This window comes from Chinchilla lanigera, unplaced genomic scaffold (assembly GCF_000276665.1).
Source record: "Chinchilla lanigera isolate Chin_1 unplaced genomic scaffold, ChiLan1.0 scaffold00059, whole genome shotgun sequence".
Classification (NCBI taxonomy): Eukaryota; Metazoa; Chordata; class Mammalia; order Rodentia; family Chinchillidae; genus Chinchilla; species Chinchilla lanigera.
The window spans coordinates 128,395-143,473 of record NW_004955460.1 but is presented as its reverse complement, the minus strand read 5'-3'; the positions used below and the strand labels follow the sequence as shown (position 1 = coordinate 143,473).

Sequence of the window (15,079 nt, the reverse complement as noted above, 5' to 3'; positions counted from 1 at the left end):
AAAACTAAATTTATTACCCTGTTTCTTTTTCCCTGTCCTATACTCAAATCTCACCTACATACACATATACACACACAGAGTCTGTGCATGTGCGCCCACACACGGGCACGCACACACCCCATTCTCCAACCTAATCCTGTGTAACGTCATTTATCAATATTCATTGTGAGCTCCATCCCAACAAATGCTGGACTGAGTGTGGAGATGTGCTGTGAGCAGTTTAGGCAAACTGCTATTTCCTAGTGCTTGAGATAGCAGGTAATTATTTTTGTAATGCATAAATAGCTATTGTGATGGTCAATGTAGTTTTTTTTAATATATTTTAATTCCTGAGAGCACTTTCTTCCACTCTGTTGTCTCAAAGCCCAGCCCCTGTCTTAAGGATTGAAAGTGGGCTTTAAGACGTGAGGAAGCCCCAGAAGGGATGGAGTTTGCTCAGGCCAGTCCTCTCCTTGGAAGATTCCTCAGTTTTTGTGAGCTAGTGCACTCTCCTGCACCCCTGTTGGAAGCTGAGTTGTGCTCAGCACTGGGTCTTAGGGGTAAGGTGGGACTTTTTTTTCTCTTGGAGCCCCAGTTTTCTGCCAGTGGGCTGCCAAGCTGGACACACGAGGAACACCCAGACACCCAGCTCAGACCCTTACATGCATGACTGCATCCCTGATCCCCATGGCAGACTTGCTAGGTTCAACCACCTCCCCAGAAAGCCTGTTTGGAAACACTAGACCAGTGGTGCCGGACCTACGGTATGAGAGCTACTGCGGGCTGTTTGTGTCATTGAAAGCTCTAAAAGTTTTGCCACCACTGCCCTATGAATTGTGTACTTTACCACCCCTGCTTCCCAGAACATCATGTCTAGTTTTTCCTCTACCAGAATGTGAGCTCTTTGGAAGGTGAGAATTTTAATTTATTTGCCATGATTTTTCCTATGGTGCCTGGCATACTGCAGGCAAATACAAAATATTGGTCAAATCGATGAGTAAAGCGGTGCTAGGAACCAAGCACACTGTCCTTTGGGAACCCATCTTCCCCAGTGTCCCCTGCCTACTGCAGCTGCTGTTGGCTGCAGCCTCCTGCTGGCTGCACCATGCTGCTGTGACCACTGTGTGTAACCTCCATTCCCCATCCTCAGCACTGCGGCATGGTACAGTTGCCATAGCTTTGGCTGTTCTATACAGCTGTGGCAGTCATGTCTCGCTGGACTTGGCTAGCTCAGCTGTGCAGGAGACAGGGAGCCGCATCTTCCCCTTGAGGGTCCCTTGGCCTGGAAGTATGTGAACTGGCAGTTTGGAGCCCAGGCATGTCCACTATTGCATTTGGATTAGGTTTCTTTATCACAGTGTGGGGCCAAGGACTTGGAACTGAAAGTGACATAGCAATCACTACTCATGAGATAAAAACACATTGTTCTTATTTCAGAGAAATCTTTCAAAGACTCAGGTCCTCCAGGCTGTGAGTGGCAGTGCTGGCATTTGCTGCCATGTCCCCTGACCTCAGCCCTGAGGCTTTTTTCCTCACTCTGCAATGGAAAGTACCTCGGAAAGGGGAGAGAGATTAATTTCTTTATTTCCAAAAGCTGATCACTGGGACACTGTTGGGAGGAGGGAGGAAGGATGATGCTCACTTGTTAGCTACTTTTAAAATTTCTAAATATTAGCCATACACAGTAAACACATTCACTTTGGGGAACTGGTGCATATACAGGTTGCATCTTAATCATTTTTATTTCTCCTTCCCCTCTGCCTACTTTTGCATTCCATTTGTTGTTGTTACTGAGAAATAGACGGGAGCTTGGGAACATTGATGGAGTTCAGCAGATTTCTATGGAAGACGCTCTCTCCCGCCAGGACGTTGAGGTTGCCTACATCTGCAGTGAAAGTGCCAGTCACGAGGACCACATCCGGTAGGTTTTTCCTGCTACTATCTTTGCCTTGCGTGGGTGAAAATGACCGCACAAGCTCAAGACATTCACATAGATGTTGGTAGTCAAGGGGGAAATTCTGATCACTCTATGGCTTTAAAACTTGTTATCAGGGAGGAGTGTAGTGCCGTGGTGGAGTACGTGTCTAGCATGTGCAAAGCCCTGGGTTTGATCCCCAGTACTGCTAAAAAGTTTGAAAGTAATGGTCAAAATATTACAAACATTCTTATTGTCAGTTATTTCTATGGAAATGAAAATCATAGGTAAACATTTATTTATTTAATATACTATAGTTTGAAATATTAGAAACGTTAAGAATTATATCTTTTTGTGTGTGAAAAACTCAGTAAGAGACGTTTGAACAGAGCTACCTCCTTGTGACACAACTTAGGGTATGGAGTCCCAACATTTGACCTTTGCACTTTCAATGTTGTGGACTGTCTCTGATAGTCCTTTTATTAGGATATGATTTTTCATGAGGTAAGTGCACCAGGGCATAGTTGTGTCATTGAAGACAGGATGACACTTTGTAGAACAGCAGGGGAAAGCAGTGGCCCGTTCCCACCTCCTGAATGTGAAGCCCAGAGCTCCTCTAGCATCTGCTGGGCTCTGATGCAGGAGGAGGAGCACCAGGGGGACCTGGCACCAGCAAGGAAGAGTGAGCCGGGGGCAAGTCATGGCTTCTCCTCCAGGTTCTCACACTAGGCCACAGCTGCCACCACCTTGCTGTGGCCAGAGGGGACCCCACTGTTCATCAGTCTAGCTCTGGAGTGGATAAAAACTCTCCTTGCACCAGAGTAGGTTTCTTTAAAATAAAAAGCAATCGTGTAACTCTCTGCTCATAAGTGCTTGTACCCTCTTGTCAAGATCATAAACCCAGACTCCCGACAACAGTCTAGGTCTTTTGCAGTTGGTCCCCAGCTGCCCTTACAGCCCTGTTTCCTCCAATCTCTGCAGCCGACTCCCATGCCACACAGAAATTTGCAAATAGACAAAGCCCCACAAAATGCCCAAGCCCTTGCACCTGCTACTAAGAGTTGCCCTTGCAAAGCTCCTCCTCATCTTTAGAGACCCAATTCACTTGTCACTGGTGAAATCTGTCAGACTGCTGCAGTCAGCACTAACTGCCATGGGATCTGTAGTCTTTAAGTAGTAACAAATAATTTATTTGTTAATTCGTTAATTTTCTAGAGTAACTGGTAAATAGGAGTAAATAGCACTTAGTTGAAAAAAATAACTGGATGAATATTCAGATTAATATGTAACTAGAACATTGTTCCGTCACGGGAGAGTGCAGAATAACATGAGGTGGGACTCTTCCTCCAAGTCATCCGCCTTCATCCTGACGCCTGCGCACACAGACTCCTGTTCTCCGCCGCTGAGTGTCTTAGTGAAGCTTATTCCAAGTGTTCTTTCTCTGTACTTTGCTCTTTTCCCACAGGCAGTTCCTCAGCGCTGGCAAGCACGTCCTTGTCGAGTACCCCATGACACTGTCTCTGGTGGCAGCTCAGGAGCTGTGGGCCCTGGCTGAGCAGAAAGGTGATGTGTGCTCTGTCTGTCTGAGCAGAACCTCTTCCAAAGGGTTTCTGCTCCGGGCTTGCTTCTTTCTTATGTCTTTTCAGTCCTAACCCCATTTCAGACACACTACCCTGGCTAACCTCGTGTTCTGGACTCCTAATTCCTTCCCAGCCCATGCTGTAGCACACATGGAGGGGTACAAGGTAGGCAGAGGGGTGAGTGGGCTTTGCAGACCTTTGACCAAGGCTTATTATCTACTCCTGTAATGAAAAAATATAGATTCATTTCTACTTGTGCTAGGGTCAGAACACATGACACTGATTTTGTTAATGGAAAAATGCCCCAGTCTGAGTAATTGTATAGACATCATACCTTTTATTGTTTCATGAAGGGAATGACACATAAATGTGTGCTATATGTCAGGAACTTGGAAACTGTTTTAAGCACTTCATATTTTGAATCCTAAGAACCCTTGGCCCTGGGTATTCCAGTCTACTTTCTGTTGCTATAACAGAATACCTGAGTCGGGGTAATTTATAAAGAAAAGAGGTTTACTTAGTTCAGAGTTCTAGAGGCCAGAAGTTTCAGATCAGGGGGCTTCTCAGTGGCTTTTGGTGAGGGCTGCTCCATGCATGCAGAAAAGAGAAAGAAAGGTTGGCACAATCAAAGAGAGAAGGGGTGAACTCTTACCAGAGCTGATTCTATTCTGTGAGAGCCAGAACTCGCTCATGTGAGGTTTTATCCACTCACAGGACTCAGACACCTCCCACGAGGCCCCACCTCCCAACACTCCTACTTTGGGACTAAGCATCAACAGTTGGTAGGGACAAGTGATATTCAAACCCGATGTAGCAGCAGGGATTTTTCTGTAGCTTATGTATAGAGAACCATAGCTCAAAGATGCTAAGTAATTCATGCAAGGCCATTGAGCTAATAAAACATGGCTGCAACATGTGAGGTAGAAATTAGAATCCAACACTGATAGCATGACTATCAAGTGGGAGGTGGAGTGGGGCATGGTGGCACACACCTGTAATCTCAGCACTTGGAAGGCTGAGGCAGGAGGATGGTTGTGAGTTCGAGACCAGCCTTGGCTACAAAGTGAGCCCAAGGCCAGCCTGAACTGCATAGTGAGACCCTGTCTCAAAAAGGAAAAAAAAAAAAAAAAAAAAGGGTGAAGAGTATCCCACTGTGTATATCCCAATAGTGAGCTTGTTGGATTATGTAATAATTTTGTTTTGTAATAGTTAGAGGACTGTCCATAGTGTTTTCCATAATGGTTGTGCTGTTTACATTCCCACCAACAGTGTATTAGGTAAGACTCTCCCAGTCTGTACGTTGTCCCTTCACTCTATTGATGTTATGCTGTGCAGAAGCTACCCTGTTTGATCTAACGCCACTTGTCTATTCTTGCTTTTCTTGCCTGTGCTTTTGTGGTCTTATTCAAGAAATTCTTTCCCAGTCGTATATCATGAAGCCTTCTCCTAAGTTTTCTTCTAGTAGCTTCATAGGTTCAACTCTTAAAGTGCAGTCTTCAATCCATTTTGAGTTGCTTATTGTAACTGGTAAGAGATGGGGGTCTAGTTTTATTCTTCTGCATGTGAACATCCAATTGTCTCAGCATCATATATAAAGAGACTGCCCTTCATGATTTCTTGGGTATGAAACTAAAAGCACAGAAAAAATGCAAATGGGCTACAGTAAAACACCTATGCATAAAAAACCATTAAAAAGAGTGAAAAGGCAATGGTATGGGTGAAGATATTTGCAAATCACATCTTTGAGAAGCAGGTAATATCTAGAATATCTAAGGAACTCTACAGCTCATGAGCAAGTCAAATAACCCGATTAAGAAATGGGTAAATGCTATAGCATCATTGTTCTCTGGGTTTTTATTGTTTTCTTTTACGTTCTTTTTTTTGTTTTTGAAATAGGGCTCACTATATAGTCCAAGCTGGCCTCAAACTTGCAGTGATCCTCTTGACTTGATCTCTTTTGTTTGTTTGTTTTTTGTTCGCTTTTTGGCTTTTTGAAGCATGATCTCACTGTTTAGCTCAGGGTGGCCTCAAACTCACAGTAATCCTCCTACCTCAGCTCTCCTGAGTGTACGGATTACAGGTATGGACCACCACATCCATCACTGTTGTTGAACAAAATTTAACAAAAAAAGTTATATTAGTGGCAGACACACACATGAAAGGATGCTCAACATCACTAATCATTCAAGAAATGCAAACCCAAACTGCAAGGGGATGCCATTCATATGTGTTATGATAGTCACTGTCAATAGCCACAAAACCAGTGTTGATGAGGATTTGGAGAAATTGGAACACTTGATAATGGGAATAATGGGAATGTTAAACAATGCAGCCACTGTGCAAAACATGGAGAGTCTTCAGAAAATTAAAAATAGAATTATGTGGGTATATGGCAAAAAAGAATTGAAAGGAAGATTTTCAAGAGGCATTTGCACATTTATATAAAAGCATTGATCAGAATAGCCAAGAAGAAGAGGCAAGAAATGCCCATTAATGGATTAAGGGCTGAAGAAAATTAGTTTGTACATACAGCAAAATATTATGCAGCCTTAAAAAAGAAGTAATTACATCACATGGGTGAACCTTAAGGCCATTATTCTAAGTGAAGCAAAACAATTACAAATAAGACAAATGCTATATGATTTTACTTGTGTGAGGAATGTAAAGTCGTCAAACACAGAAATAGAAATTAGAGTAGTGAGTGTGAGGGTGCGGTGGGCAGGGGAAGAAGGGAGGGTTGCTAAACGTGCAGCGTTTCAGTTTCGCAGAGTAGAAAAGTTGTAGAAATCTGTTGCACAGCAATGTGAAGATAATTAACATTATTAACTTAAAAATGGTTAATGTGATAAATTTGGGGGTCTCTTTTATTAACTCACACTGTCATTACTAGATACACCTATACTGCATGATTGTTTTTTTAAGAAGGGCAAGTGCAATCAAAGTGGAACTGATCAAATTTGACCTAAAATGGAATACTGATGCAGAGTAATTCGAAGGGTGTAAATGCAACCCTATTAAATAAACAGTCTGGGAAGTCAAAATATGTATCAGAGAACCTTAAAATATTTAGAGCTTTTGTAAACGTTATTGTACTGAAATATGTAGAAAGCTTTTTGTATGTACGTATTCACAATAACATTATTTATAAGAGCAAAATATAGTAAATTTGGAGTCCAATAGTAAAAGAATGGTGAATGTAAAGTATGAAGCATTTGATGTATCGCTTATACAGGCTCTAGAAGTTATAAAGATTTTTTTTTTAAGAGAGTAGTAAATGAGAAGCAAGCAAACAAAAAACAGAACAGTAGAAGCATACCAGTCTCATGAACATAAACAAATCAAAGCAAGAACATTCAAAGTGGTACAGGGTCTCAAGACAAAATATTACGAATCAACAGTGGTTGTTACATTACACATCGCTATCCTCAATTACATTGCTCAGATTACCAGATGTAAGAATGAATGATTGCTCAAACCATTAAAGAGAATAGGAAAATAATTCTTCGATAAAACATTAGAGATAATACAGAGCTTCACTAGACAAGATGGCGGGAGTTCACCATTGTCATTCCAGTGCATATTGTTACCTTTAAATCAGTTGCTCAGACCACCAGACACAAGCATGCACAATCGATCAGAACATAAAAAATTGTAAGCATTAACTGTTCATTTCAATACATCCTCAGACATCAGCAATACAGTCATCACAGCTATTCATGTATATTTATATTTTGCATTCCTTCTTTCTTTTTTCTTCTTTCCCTCATCCCAGTTGTTCCTTCCTTTGAGCAGTTTCTTTCAAAGATGTTTATCAACAACAGAAAAGGTACATTTTCCAAGGTTAAATACCAAAGGAAGTTGCAGTTCTGGAGGTGCACGTTAGTTCCATTGTAGAATGTCATTAAGTCTGCGTGTTTCTTCATGATTGGATATGGGATGGGCCTTTTTTCCAGGGAGAACCAGAGAAGCAATGCAGTGTGTTTCTCACATTACATTCTGTGAGGTGGTGTCCAGCTTTAATTTGCCCCGTTACTGGTGATACTGCTTCACGAAGGTGATGTCTGCCAGGCTTTTCCACCGAAAGTCCCATTTTATCTTTGTAACTAAACGATTACTTTGTGGGGAGGGGGTCTGAAACTAGGTGAATATGCAATCTCTTCACTTTTCTAATGATTCACCTTTCACAGACTCCTGCCTTCCTGTTTTTATTCAGTGGGTTGTAATCTGTGACTTTATTTTAGTATTCACTCTGGTATGCAATTCAGATTGGGCCTGCAACATCCTTTATTCTTTGAATATTTATTTTCTGGCACAAAGTGGCTTTGGCACAAAAGTGGGCTCCTCTTGTACATTCTCAGCCTCAGCCCTGGGATCACTAATTTCCCAGTAGGTACCGGTGTTTTGATGCTAAGACTTGGATGCTAGGTGTGTTTATGTCCCCCATGTCTCTTGTGCTTTTAGGTCTCTTCAATGAACCAATCTAGGAATATTGCATATCATTTATGCATGTGTGCACATGTATTGTGGTCGCCATATGTATTTGTCAAAATATAACACTGGGTGACAGAAAACCACAGATGCAGCTAGTTGAAAGACAAAAGCTTCTCTAATAATCACAAATATGGAAAGACTGCTGGAGAGAATGCTGGCTCCCCAGATACAGTCTAGTTTTCTAGACGTCAAGGGGGCCCTCAGATGCTTGGGAAAAACTAACTATAGGAGGAGAAGCTTCTATTCTACTATTGCAAATCATGTTGTGCCACTTAGCTCTTACAAAGCCATTTTGTGTCAGAAAGTTTCTGTTTATACCCCAAAGCTCCCTTTGCTCTCTCTGTGTGTGTGTGTGTGTGTGTGTGTGTGTGTGTGTGTGTATCTGCCCCAGGAACATCTCCTAAGGAGTCATGATTCTGTTTTCAGTGAAACACATAATCACTACACTTCACACTTAATCACAACATATTTGTAGTATTTTTATGATAATTCCAGCCTGGCTAGGAAAAAGCTTCCAGGTCAAAACATTTTTTACAGCTTCCTTAAAGAATCCAAGATTACATTTATGAATGTTAAGGCCTTCTCTTCTTTGAAGGGAGGATCGTTTTATAATCATCTGGTTGTGCCAATCTCTTGAGTGAAGAATCTTGTTAGGTCCTATCCTTAGTCCATACAGGTACTTTTCTTCTTTGCATGACTTAGATTATTTTTGTCTTGCACTGCCCCCTGCTGTTAAGAATATAACTCAACACCCTGCTGCCTCAGGCATGTCTTTGATACCAACTTGCCTTTGGGGACTGGTGGAAACCATCATAGATTTTCATTTCTGTTACAAGCAGAGAGCCAGGGTCACCTTCACTGTGTGTGTGTCATTCTGGCACCTGCCCATGGCATTGTAATTGCTATGTGTCTTGTGCTAGAGGAAGACAGATGTAGCCTTTAGGGTGCACAGCTGGACACATCTGGTGGTGACTGGTTCTTCATTCCATTTTTGTCATGACAGGAAAAGTCTTGCATGAAGAGCATGTGGAACTCTTGATGGAGGAGTTTGCATTCCTGAAAAAAGAAGTGGTGGGGAAAGATCTGCTGAAAGGGTCCCTTCTCTTCACAGGTCAGTTGTGTGCAGGACTGCAGGCTACAGGTGAGGTCGGAGACCAGCCACCCTCTTTCCTAGCGTGGATCCACTTCTGCTAGAGACCTACTGAGTCGGGGCCAATTTTACTGTTTCCATGCTTCTATGGACAATGAAAATATGTATTTGATTTTTTCCTTAAGTGAGATTCACTTGTTTGGATCTTAGGTAAAATATGTATTAGATCTCAGGCATCTTTTCCTTGTGCACCAATCTATTAGGCAGAAGTTTCCCTCATAAAATATTAACAGTTGGAGATTATTTTTCTACAGCAGGTTTTATGTGAAAATTCCTTTAAATGGCATGGGCGGTGGGTTCTTGGAGAGGAGGACATTTCTATACATCTTGAGAACAAATAGAATATACATAGTTCCTTTTCTCCTCCAGGAAGATGCAAGGACAGAAGCTACTGCCATGGTGTTAAAAGCAACGTGTATTTGGCCGATTGCTTCATGGTGGTCATTCTTGAGCAGCTCCACTAGCGACAGGAAATGAGCATGCTGGAGTCCTCCGTTGTTGTGGTCACTTTAGATGACATCTTTTGTCTTAGGGTCACCTTTCCTGAGGGTTTTCATTACAGAAAGTAGACCTGTATGTGGCTGGGCATTGTTGAGTGTTATGGCCACTTTATCTCTTTATGCGTTTGTAGAAAATACAGTACAACCTCATTTCAAGAAGTTGTTATCTTTGAAAACGATGTAAGTTTTGTGGCAATAAGCAATAACGATTAACCTGTACAAGGAACTGTGCTATGAAGGTGACATACATTATCAATGATAATTCCTAGGGCAGACAGTCCTGTAAAGTGGGTAGTTATCACCCTCGTGGTACAGGCAGTGAAACTGAAGTTCATAGAAGGGAGTGGCTTCATCAAGTCACATGGCACTCAGGTGTCAGAGCCTGGTTAAAGTGTGACTATGGGCTTTTGGTGGCTGACCAGTATTCTGTTCAGAGCACTAGAGCACATCATAGATAACCCAAGAGATTGTTTACTAAGTTTGACATTTAGATTCTAGGAATTTCACTCATTTTACTTCTGTCTTTTTTTGTATAGAACATGGTCATTGTTTTAAGTTAATTTCAGTCTTAAAATGTGTCTGGTGTGTAATGCACTGAAGTAAATGTGCATTTATCTAAATTTTGGTTATGTGTAAGATTTGGGCTAGGTGCACAGGAGAGCTATATGTGACCAGATTTCTCAGAGGGACACTCCTTTGAGTGTATTTTTTTTACACACCAGATTATGAAGCCTGAGAAAACACTTCACACTGGATCAATTTTCTGATATTGAACTAGCTTGAAGGAATTTCAGTTGTATGCACCTTTCCAGCTACCACGATGCCTTCCTTCACTTTATTGTCATTTATGCATATAAGCATATAAAATCAGATTTGAGGTGTGATAAAAAAAATATGGCAAATGCTGCTGGCCCAGTGCCACCCGAGGGAAAGGAAGTCTCATAAAAGCATTGTGGTGAGTCCAAATACAGCTTATTCACTGGATCTGGCACCGTGTGACTGGTGCCTCTTCCCCAAGGTACAGGTGGCCATGCAAGGGAAAATGTTCTGACCCGATCCAGGACATTGAGGCAGCCAGAACAGCACATCTATGCACACTTACAAAACAATGACTCCAGAACCGCTTCAGAAAGTGTTAAGAATGATGGGATGTGTGTCCTAAGCGAGGGGATTAATGGCAAGGTGTCTTTTACTGTAATGAATTATTTTTCATTTAAACATACACCATATTTTTCAATCACACCTTGTATGTGTACGTGAATCTAAAGAACATATTAGAATCTTGGAACTTTTTATTATTTTTGCTGGGATTGACTACACTTGCCAGGAAAATTCCTTATTTGTCTAAAATGGAATTTAATAAAGCAGGTGAAAGGGAGACACCTTTGTGAGAGATTCCACTTAGCCTTCTAGACTGTCCTCAGTACTAGCAATGCTCATGCACACCCTGTGGGGCAGCGTCTCCCAGCCCTGTCCTCCCATGGCACTGGGGCTGCTCTTCCTCAGCTGCCCCTTCTTCCCCAAGCCCATGCCCTCTGTGGTTCCCTGCAGCTGGCCCCCTGGAAGAAGAGCGATTCGGCTTCCCTGCCTTCAGCGGCATCTCTCGCCTGACCTGGCTGGTCTCTCTCTTTGGGGAGCTTTCTGTTGTGTCTGCCACCCTGGATGAGCGGAAGGAAGAGCAGTATGTGAAAATGACCGTGTCCCTGGAGACTCAGAACAAATGGTAAGTCATGAGGGACCCTGGAATTGTTAGGACACCCTCCGGTGTCCACGGGGGTGAGTGCAGAATGTCCCTGAGGGCCCACAGTCTGGCTTCCACCCCAAAAGAGCTGGCTGCTTCTGAAGACAGCTGAGATGTCACTGACATTGTCTGATTTTCTGGTCCAGCCATGCTGCGAGGTAAAGGAGACCCACATCAGCCATTTGCCATTGGTAAATAGTTGCTTCCACGGCAAAGCAGCTTGCCCGTGTCACATGACAGTTAACATGAGCGGGTTCATTTGTTTTTGATATGGATTCTCCCTGTGCTGCCCAGGCAGGCTCCTACTCAGTCAGGCTCAAGCAATCCTCTCACCTCATCCTCTCAAGTAGCTGGCATTACACTGTGGGCCACCAGGCCTAGCTGTCATTTACTTTTGCTGATAAGGAAGTAGACATGCATGAAACATCGTGTCATTCCGCACTGCCTTGAACCCCAAGATTCTGTGTGGCTTGCAAGAACATGAGAAATTTTCATGGGTGGATCACAGTATTTGGAATACCTCAAATTTATTTTTATCCAGCATTGAAATAAAACAGTGAATAAGCTGCATTAAAATTAACCTTAGACTGAGAGTGGTGGACACATCCGTAATCCCAGCACTCAGGAGTCTGAGACAAGAGGATTATGAACTAGAAGCCAACCTGGGCTATAGAATGAGTTTGAGATGAGCCCAAGCTACCTGGCAAGACCCTGTTTCAAAACTACCCAGCCAAGTGACCCCAAATTCTTTGTCATTACATTCTGGAACATTTGCAAGGCTGTACTGTGAGCTTTTAAAAAACTAATCATGGGAATTGATTTTTCAGGTGACTTTAACCCAACGTTTTGATAGTTTGCATTAATAATTCATTTTTAAAATTTCAGTCAGAATAAAAATTTTAGTTAATTGATTTGTCACTAAGGGAAGTAAAATAAGTAAAACTAATATTAATTTTACTTATCAATTTAGCTACAAATTTCCTGAATTCTTTGCATGACCTGAACAGGATGTTTTTTTTTTTTTTTTTTGTTTTGTTTTTTTCTGATACCGGGAATGGAACTCACGACCTTGCGCTTGCCAGGCAGGTGCTGTGCCGCTGAGCTCAATCCCCAGCCCTGATGTTTTTTGACTTACTGGTGAGCTTTAAGCACTCATGAATCTTTATGGTCACTTTCAGCATGGAAAACTTGCTAAGCCTCACGGTGATATTTGCTTAGGGTTTAACACCATTCCTATTCCTGCTGAGAGCTCTACCACTAAGCTCAACAATCCAACCACATTACCTCCTTGATCCTGGCTTATGCCTATGGGGAAAAAAAAGGGAGGGAAAAGCAAAGAGAAGTAACCAGGGGGCAAAATCAAGTCATTTCATTCCTAGCATTTTGCTCTAAGAAGGGAAGAATACATAGGTGTGTTTACATATGTGAGGATGTTGAATGTAGGATACCCACATTAATTCAAAAATTGGAAGGAGCTTAGATATTTGACAGTGATAAATTATTAAATAAATTACATAATATATGTATACAACTGATTATAGTAACATCTATAAGATCACAAACATTTAAAATAAGCAGAAGAAACATAATTTTAAAATTGTAGCTTTATAGTTTATATGCCATATAATATAGATAGATGTTTGAAAAAAGGGTGTTGAACTGCAGATGCTTTAAGAAGAAGAATCTATCTTTTTTTTTCATTTTAAGAGGTCTTAATACAATAAAACCTTTTTAATACTATGAAGTTTTTAGAATATGTTCAGAATAGGGGGCTGGGGATTTAGCTCAGTGGCACAGCGCTTGTCTGGCAAGCGTGAGGTTGTGAGTTCAATTCCCGGTATCAGAAAAAAAATTAAAAAAAAAATAGAATATGTTCAGAAGAGCAAGACTGGGGATGTAGTCAAGTGGTAAAGCACTTGGTTATAGAGTAAAAGTGTTGGGTTTGAACCCTAGCACTGTGAAATAAATAACAAGAGCAGATTTTATATTTTTGTCTCTCATAATATTCAAGGAAACTCTGTACTTTAGGTCAAAATCTACTCAGGAGAAAATTTTACAGCTTCCCATGAGCAGATATCAGCTGTTATATGCTAATAAGAAAGCAACAACTTAGAGAAAGGACCACAGAGAAGGGAAAGTATCCTGCTTGGATTTGAGATTTGTATGAGCGCAAATGTATGCCTGAGGGGGAAATCTGAAATGGAAAGGGAGGTGCTGTGTTGACTGCAGTGGGTATTTTCTGGCAGGGACTCCTTAAGAATCTGATCAGAGAACTCTAGGAAACCTCCAAGACACACACACACACACACACACACACACACACATGGAATTAACACTTCATATACAATTCAGATGATTCCTTCACTACCTCTGTGGATCCCCTAAGGGACTCTTAAAATACAGAGTAAAAACTTCTCAATGACAAACTGGTATTGGCACAAAAGTCATTCTATGAATTTCTTTGCCTGATGGCGAAAATAAAGGACGGCTTCACAGTAAAGTTGGAAAAAGTCACTCCTGGACACTGGGAAATGGCAGGCCTCAGATGCCACCAGGCTGCCACACTGAGCCACAGCTTCCAGAAAATTGGGCACAAAACGGGGTCCCAGATGCCAGCAAGCACGCATTTGCACTCGCATGTGATATCTCAACCTTGCAATTCTTTTGTCTTTGCAGTCCGCTGTTGTGGATTGAAGAGAAAGGACCTGGCATGAAACGCAACAGATATTTAAGCTTCCATTTCAAATCTGGGTCCCTAGAGAATATCCCAAATGTGGGCATCAATAAGAACATTTTCCTGAAAGACCAAAATATATTTGTCCAGAAACTCTTGGGCCAGGTCTCTGAGAAGGAGCTGGCTGCTGAAAAGAAGCGCATCCTGCACTGCCTGACACTGGCAGAAGAAATCCAGAAGATCTGCCACCCGAAGAAGTAAGAGGAGGAAGCGGCATGGTGCCTCCCAGAGGGGAACGGAGTGTGGGTTTCATCGGGCGTTGACCTTTAATTCTGTTCTTCCAATTAAACACATTGGGTACACAGGACTTGCTTGCTGTTAAGAGCTGTGTTGGGTGTGGTATTGTGGGCTGAGCTTGTACAGTGGGGGTGAGGAAGGAACTTACCTTGGTGGAGATGAGCTAAGTGCTTTCTGTGCCTGATTTCTTCTCAGCAGCCATAGCAGATGGGGATGACCACTCCCATTTCTTTTGATGTACTGGAAAACCTTGTTTGAAGTCATTCAGGCAGTAAATAGAAGTGGACTTTTAAGACTACCCATGTTCTGAACCCTCACAATACTGCTTTGGAGTCTCTTCCCCACTTTAAAGAATGTTACTGTCTTCCACAAACATTCACTGGATAACTAATGGCTGGGAAGATGACACGACTGCCCCAAGTAACACACCATGTCAAAAGGGAACCAGCCACACACTGGGGGAGGCCAGGGGAAGCTGTTCCCCAGCAGAGGGCTGGCATGAGCGCTAAGTTGCAAGCAGGAAGCAGCCTGGAGAGTGTCTTGGAAATAGAGTTTCTAAAACATGGAGTCTTTTTTAATATTTTTTTTTTATTTATTTTTTCCGGCACCGGGAATCGAACTCACGACCTTGCGCTTGCCAGGCAGGCGCTGTGCCGCTGAGCTAAATCCCCAGCCCCTAGAACATGGAGTCTTGAGACGAGAATTCTAGAGAGCAAGTCCAATTGTGAGGGAAACCTCAGGAATGGATACAA

At 42.2% G+C, this 15,079-nt stretch overlaps 1 protein-coding gene across 1 annotated transcript in view; it reads left to right on the top strand.

Moving 5' to 3' along the window:
- The window catches only part of Blvra (biliverdin reductase A), a 38,269-nt gene extending 23,872 nt beyond the window's left edge, over window positions 1–14,397 (top strand). The window contains exons 4-8 of the mRNA XM_005397710.2: window positions 1,781–1,900; window positions 3,360–3,457; window positions 8,969–9,076; window positions 11,167–11,338; window positions 14,033–14,397. Of these exons, the coding sequence (XP_005397767.1) occupies window positions 1,781–1,900; window positions 3,360–3,457; window positions 8,969–9,076; window positions 11,167–11,338; window positions 14,033–14,291 (757 nt within the window). The 3' untranslated portion in view covers window positions 14,292–14,397. The remainder of the gene's footprint in view (window positions 1–1,780; window positions 1,901–3,359; window positions 3,458–8,968; window positions 9,077–11,166; window positions 11,339–14,032) is intronic.
- Window positions 14,398–15,079: the final 682 nt, after the last annotated feature.